This window comes from Lethenteron reissneri, unplaced genomic scaffold (assembly GCF_015708825.2).
Source record: "Lethenteron reissneri isolate LAM-NWPU_2019-01 unplaced genomic scaffold, ASM1570882v1 scaffold_1530, whole genome shotgun sequence".
Lineage (NCBI taxonomy): Eukaryota > Metazoa > Chordata > Hyperoartia > Petromyzontiformes > Petromyzontidae > Lethenteron > Lethenteron reissneri.
In genome coordinates, this window is record NW_026891257.1 from 24,177 (window position 1) to 31,421 (window position 7,245).

Below are 7,245 nucleotides of genomic sequence, written 5' to 3' on the forward strand. Positions count from 1 at the left end.
ACACACTTCACTCGCGTGCGACACGCCACCAGCCACACTCTGATACACTGCACTATGCACTACCCTACTATACACTATACACTACCCTAATATACACTATGCACTACCCTACTATGCACTACCCTACTACACACTCTGCATGCGCTTCATCTTCACGATGTGGAAGCGCCGTTGTTTTGTGACGTCGCCACTTGAATGCGCTTAGCGACCAAGTGGCGTTGTTCCGTTTATTCCTTTGTTCTCGTTAACGCCGCGTTTGCCAAATCTGGGCAACGTTCACTCGGCGCTTGTTGGGATTCACAGCGAGGTCCGTCGCACCCTTCCCTGCGAGCCGCGTCACACTGAATCTACTACTTCACACGACTTCGCACTGCACTTGTATGCAGTGTCTCACCTATAAAAGTCATTTTTGTCTCTTTATCTGTGTGTGTGGATGAAACTTGCTAAGGATTTGGCTCACGAACCACAGGGTGTACGGTTAAAGTACCCACACACACTACACACGCCACGCCACACACTACGCCACACACTCACACCACACACACACCACACACCACACTATACACACACCACCCCACACACTACACCACACACACTACGCCACCCACGCCACACACACACGCCGCACACACACCACACACACACGCCACACACACCACACAGACCACACACGCCACACACACACGCCACACTACACTACACACACCACACACGCTACACACACCACACACGCTACACACACTACACTACACACCACACACACTACGCCACCCACGCCACACACACGCGCGGCACACACACCCCACACACTACGCCACCCACGCCACACACACACGCCGCACACACACCACACACGCCACACACACACGCCACACACACCACACACCACACACGCCACACACACACGCCACACTACACTACACACACCACACACGCTACACACACCACACACGCTACACACACTACACACACACCACACACACTACACACACCACACTACACACACACCACACACACTACGCCACACACGACAGCCAGTAAGGAATTGTAGATCCGCCACTGACAATCCACTCCAAAGCATCCGCTGATAAAAGAAGATAAAGGTGCGGTCCCTGCAATTCCCCTACTCAGGCTCTTGTTGGCAGAACGGCCTTCCCACTCTGAGGAGCTCTGGACAGAGTTCCTCGATGGGCTACTTGGCCTACTCTTCCACGCTGACGTCTACAGACGCCGTGGGAAAACACACCAGAGTGGGGGTAGCCCACACTCTACCCCACCGACTGGACCGGGTGGTGGCTGGGTGCGTTTGAGAAACGTGTCCATTGGTTCAGCTGCCGTAGCGACGGCGGGTGACGGAGCGGTGACCTCTGGGTTGTTTGACCTTCTGAGTCAATGATTGGCGTCACGTTGCGAGCCCAGTGTGTTTGTACGTGCGACGTCGGTCAAATGAAAGTCACTTAAATTTCTATTTTAAAGCTTTCGTGACTGCAGGGATTCATATTCTTGGTTGTTTCGGTAAAGTCACGTAGAAGGGAAATAATACAATATTTAAAACAATAACATTTCTCACGTTTCGACTGCAACACAAGCAATCATCAGGTGTGAAATCCACAGAAAAAACATTTTTAAAATTTTCTTGCTGTGGATTTCACACCTGATGATGATGATTGCTTGTGTTGCAGTCGAAACGTGAGAAATTTTATTGTTTTATATTTACATTATTTTATTATTCCCCTTCTACGTGACTTTACCGAAAGAACCAAGAATATGAAAGTCACTTATTTGAACGGCCCTGGACTGAGACTGCCTGTGACCTTCAGCGTTGAGGCGCCGCTCAAATAACTAAACAGCAGCAAAGGCAAACGACAAACATCGTGAGTAGTGAACAGCGAGTGGATCAGCACGGCTGGGCTACGTACGGTGCGAAAGAAGTTCAACACACAGAGCAGAAGCTGTTGTTTGTGTCACTTTCTTTGTTGCAACTTGCCGGAAATCTGTGTAAATGAACACAAATAAGCCGCGTGGCTCGGCAGATTTCTCCAGTAACGAACCAAACACCTCTTCCGATTGCGAAACACAAACTCGGCAATCAGTTGTGCAGACCAGAAGGGGGGGGGGGTGAATGTCGTCGTGAATGACAGCGGGTGTCTGTCACTGACTGGGTTATATCGACACACACAACGTATGTTGATCACGCATGCACACGATGCATGCGCATTGCGTGTGTGTACGTTCGGCCGTTGTAAAAATAACTTCACCCAAATACACTCGTAGCGATGTTGACGTGTAACCCGGTCACAGGAGCAGACTTAAAGCGGCTAATGCCGATGGGTAAAGGTGCAGTCCTGCAAGTGCTCGCGTCACCGCTGTGACGGTAGGTTTTCTCGAGGGAGCTCTGGAGAGAGAGCCTCCGTGGGATGTAACTTGGCCTACTCTTCCACGCTGGCCGATACTTTGTTTTAGGAGAGGTAGGACTACACAGAATCGGTGATGATGTATCTTGGAGGAATCCGATGAGCTGTGAAGCTCTTCATCACAGATATCCAGTCGGAAATGTTGACCACCACCACCCACATTTTACCCCACCGGTGAAATTAAAGCATGCACACACTCTTGAGGGCCTTGTGATTCTAAATGTTGAGGGAAAACCCGGAGAGAAATCCACGTGGCCACGGGAAGAGAGACACGCAGACTTCAAATATACAGCAGCAGGCGTTAGGATCGGGATCGAACCCACGACCTCCTGTATACCAGGCGAGGTAGTCAACATCTCCTAGCCACCGTGATGATGAGAGACACGCAGACTCCAAATATACAGCAGCAGGCGTCAGAGTTTGGATAGAACCCACGACCTCCTGCATACCAGGCGAGAGAGTTAACATCTCATAGCCACCGGAGCACCACCCGCAGCCTCAACGTCACAGCCCAGGGTGTCCCATGACCGTCCCGATGCACCCAAGGATAGAACGCCGCGCTTTCCCATCGTGACGATGACGACGACGATTTCCGACACCAAGAACGCGACACAGCCTTGGCGACAGACACCTTATTTATTTTGTCACCGTAACAAGGAAAGAAAGATACATTGTCGCGTAGAAAAACTGGTAAGCACAGACTCTTTGGTTCTTTCGGTAAAGTCACGTGGGTAGAAGTAAAATAAATCACGTTTCGAGGGCAACACAAGCGCCCGTCATGAGGTTGTGTCGCGCCCGAAACGTCGCGATTTAATTCTAAACATTACCTACAAACGACACAACTAAGATGCCACATCAATCATCGCCCCCTACTGACAGGCTCTTGTTCATACGCAGGCCGGTGCAGGGCCACCACCTTGTGCCACACAGGGGCAGCTGCCACTTGGGGTGCTCTTCGAGTGTTTGAGATGAGGTACGATACAAAACTCCGAGTTGCCGAGGTGATTAAGCAAGCACCATATAAATGCAATTATGAGAACAGAGTGAATGCTTGGGAGCTTATTGGCTCTCGCTCCTGGTTAGAGATCTACCCAACACACAGGTCCACAAAGACTGGCCACCCTTACCCTGCAGGTTGAACCTAGGAACTGAGTGTTCAACTTCACATTCTTGTCATTAAAGGCCTGTGACAACGGTGCATCTATTGGAGCGACATCGTCTCAAGCTTACACATCTACCGGGTCTCCATTTGACTTTGAATTGTCTCGGAGGAAGTCCATCCACACCTCCACCTCCACAAACTGCTGCTGGGAGTTGCCTCGCTCTGCCTCACAGTCAGAATTCTCCTCCTGCTTCACGTTGCCTCCATTGATGCGAAGGTCCCATTCTGGACTTGAATCTTCATCTTCACATTTTACCTTCACTTCTTCGCTCTTCACCATCACCTCTTCATATTCCACCATCACTTCTTCACATTTCACCTTCACCTCTTCATATTTCACCTTGGTACCTTTAAAAGTGTCCAAGCTGAGATTTTCTTCTGGTTCTTGTTTGATGAGGGATGGGCTCATTGCAGCACTTTGACTTTCACAAGCTTTCAGACTCCACTCCTTGTGGATCTTGTGATGCTTGTGTGTTCTCTGGTGTACATGAAGATGTGATGACTGTGCAAACGCCTTCCCGCATGGAGTGCACTTGAAGGGTTTCTCTCCCGTGTGTGTTCTCTGGTGTTCTACAACAGCAGATGACTGTGCAAACGCCTTCCCACACACACAGCACTTGAAGGGTTTCTCTCCTGTGTGAGTTCTCTGGTGCCGTGTAAAATGTCCAGTATGATTCGTGCTGTATGCACACCGGTCGCATTGATGCCTTTTGGCACCGAGCTGCGCCGAGTGCCTTTGCTCCATCAGACCAATTCTGCAGAGGAAGCAACAGCTGCAGACAGAAAAAAAGAATATCTACACGTCAGTATCGAGGCACAGTGGAATGCATATATACACAGTCACACGTGACTTACACGTCTATACTTATTCATAGATATGCATGATGTAGTGAAAAAGCGTCCTAAATTCATCACACGGGCTGTTATGGCACACAATGAGAGGGTGAATGGTCACAAACATGCCTGGAGGGCCTCTATTCTTCAAAATGAATGTTAACCCAAAGCTCTGAGCACACAATTTCGGATGTCAAGCTACAAAATGAATATTTATGAAAGCTAAATTCAGCTGACATAGCAAAAGGTGTTGAAAATAATACTATTTGTGTTATGCAGAAATGCATAAATTAATGTTCAATCGCAACTTAGAGGTGTGAAGCCAGCCAGGCTCACGATGTCCTGAATGCTGAGATGAACTGATCTGACTTCAGCTGCTGCACGTGTGTGCTGTGAAAACTTCCTGTTTCCATTCGTATAAAGAGTTCCAGAGGAAAACAAAATAAACTACAGCTTTGATACAACCTCCGTGTTCAACAGAGTTGATAGACTTTACTGCAAACACAAAGTTTACACTGTCACACACTGCCATGGGTAAACAGGCGGTGGTGTGTCCAGAACCATGCCTGGCCACCTTCATCCGCTTAACACATTCCTGCTGTGGAGGGAGCTGGTAGGAACGTTGGGTTGCTCGGTCAATGGCCTGCAGGGTCAACGGTTACGTGGTGTATTCCGCAAATATGCCGACTGTGAGGGCGGGCACAAGCCGGCGTGAGTAGGTGAAACGTTGAGTTTTATAAGGGCACCACGGGGTGACCAGCCCCTCCCCACCCAGCCCCACCCCACCTAGCCCCTCCCCACCCAGCCCCTCCCCACCCAGCACCACCCCACCTAGCCCCTCCCCACCCAGCCCCTCCCCACCCAGCCCCTCCCCTCCCACCTTCCACCCAGCCCCACCCTCCCCTCTCCACCCAGCCCCTCCCACCCTCCACCCAGCCCCACCCTCCCCACCCAGCCCCTCTCCACCCTCCGCACCCAGCCCCTCCCCACCCTCCCCTCCCCACCCAGCCCCTCCCCACCCATTTCTGGATGCACGACGGACGGACGGACACAATAATCCCCTGTGGGCTGGTGGAACCAGGAGGTTTCTAGCGGTGACATTAATGCTGCGTCACTCCACCAAGTAACGAATGGAGGATCAACCGACACAGCCGAGGCGCTTCCCGTGTCTCTCCCTCTCCCCGTGGCGGCGCGGATTTACCTCCTGCCCCCCCCCCCCCCCCCCCGCGGTGCCCCCCTCCACTCGTTCAGAGTGAACAGCGGCACGCGGCGCTGAGCGCCTGTGACCCACAGACACCGACTCGCGGTGCCGCGTCCAGAGTGAACACCGCCATGCTGTTGACAAGCCTCACCTCGTGGTGGTTGTTGTTGTTGTGGTTGTTGTTGTGGTGGTTGTTGTGGTTGTTGTTGTTGTTGTGGGCAGGTCGCTTCTGAGAACGAGAGCGGTACAGCAGCTCAAGCGGGCTTGGCCTGGTAACAAACACGAAGAACAAAAACTGCGTTAATATCTACAGCGAACCAAAGTTACAGAGTAGCGAGCCGCGTGAAGACAAATTTATCTTGAGCGAGAGAATTAAACTTGAACGCAATCAGGCGAGGGCAGGAGGCAAGGCCCCGCGGGGCAAAGTTCCAATCTGGACATCGATTCCAACACTCGCTGCTACTCAGTTGACATCCCTGAGAGAGAGAAACAGCGAGGCTCTACCTTGGTACACAACAACAACAACCACAACAACAACCACAACAACCACAACGATGAGAAATTCTCACCTCGGAGTTCAGTAAGCACGCAGCTGCAGCGGCAGCTTCCTGTTACCTCGTGACGTCACGCGGCAGCAGCAAGTGACATGACGTCACTTTCGGGTTACAAGCCACGTTCCTCCCACAACGAGCGACCCCGTAACTGAATAAATTAGAGCGTGAATACATTAAATGACGTCACGCACCTGGGGGGGGTCAGATATTTGTGACGATGTGTGACGAGAGGGGGGGGGGGTTTGAGAAATGTGACGTCACATCAAAATGCGCAACTTTTTAAATAAATATAGACGACACGTTCTACTTAATTAAATAGACTTTGTAATAAATGTTTTCCCCTACATCAGAGTGCAGCGCCACATTAAATACGCACTACACAATGACAATAGTTTAAAGCGATTTGAAGCATTTTTTTTGGGGGGGGGCAGAGCTTTGTGACGTCATATATGAGGGGGGGGTCTCACTTTTTATGACGCCGTGTGACGAAGGGGGGGGGGGGGTCAAAAATCGTCCAAAATCTCGTGACATTGCAGATTCCACCCGCGTGCAAGATGTGTCTTCGCTATCTAACCCTGCGGCCAAGTTGTCGGCACTGCTACGCAACGTGTCTTCTCCCCCCCGCCGCCTTCAGCGCGCTCAAGTGCGGTGACACGACCCCCGCGACCTGCACGCCATAGGGAGGTCCTCATCCAAGCGACGCTTGACCACAGGTCTGCCCTTGTCACTGCCTGTGGCGTCACACTCAGCATGCCTCGTGCCAATGGTGGCACGTCACGTCACCGTGTGACCAACACGAGCCCACTGTTGCACGTCTACAGGGTCGTTGTGTTGTGTTGCTCTAGTCGTGACTGATTGGGGTGTATTGGCTTGTACTGATTGAGTGATGGCTCAGTGTGGTTCACGGTTTTGTTTTTCTTGTTGTAAGTGACACATTGTGCAATGCATTCAGCCGCAGTGAAGAAGCTATTTTCAGAACGGGATGAAATGCCGCTCGCTAGAACGCTCAGTCTGAACGTTGCTTTTGAAAGATGCCCATCCGGTGGCGCTTAAATGTCCCCGGCATCTCACGGCGCCGCA

General features: G+C 51.4%; 1 protein-coding gene across 1 annotated transcript; it reads right to left on the reverse strand.

The window, feature by feature from the left end:
• Nucleotides 1-3,051: 3,051 nt before the first annotated feature.
• LOC133362563 (zinc finger protein 626-like) lies at nt 3,052-5,821 on the reverse strand. Its single transcript, XM_061581507.1, has 2 exons — nt 5,763-5,821; nt 3,052-4,349 (listed from the first exon to the last, which is right to left on the reverse strand). Exon 2 carries the CDS (start codon nt 4,319-4,321, stop codon nt 3,641-3,643), a length of 681 nt encoding a protein of 226 aa, XP_061437491.1. The 5' UTR covers nt 4,322-4,349; nt 5,763-5,821; the 3' UTR covers nt 3,052-3,640.
• Nucleotides 5,822-7,245: the final 1,424 nt, after the last annotated feature.

Coding starts and splice junctions, on each gene's coding strand:
- LOC133362563 (XM_061581507.1), bottom strand. CDS start 4,321: ATGGAGCAAAGGCACTCGGCGCAGCTCGGTGCCAAAAGGCATCAATGC.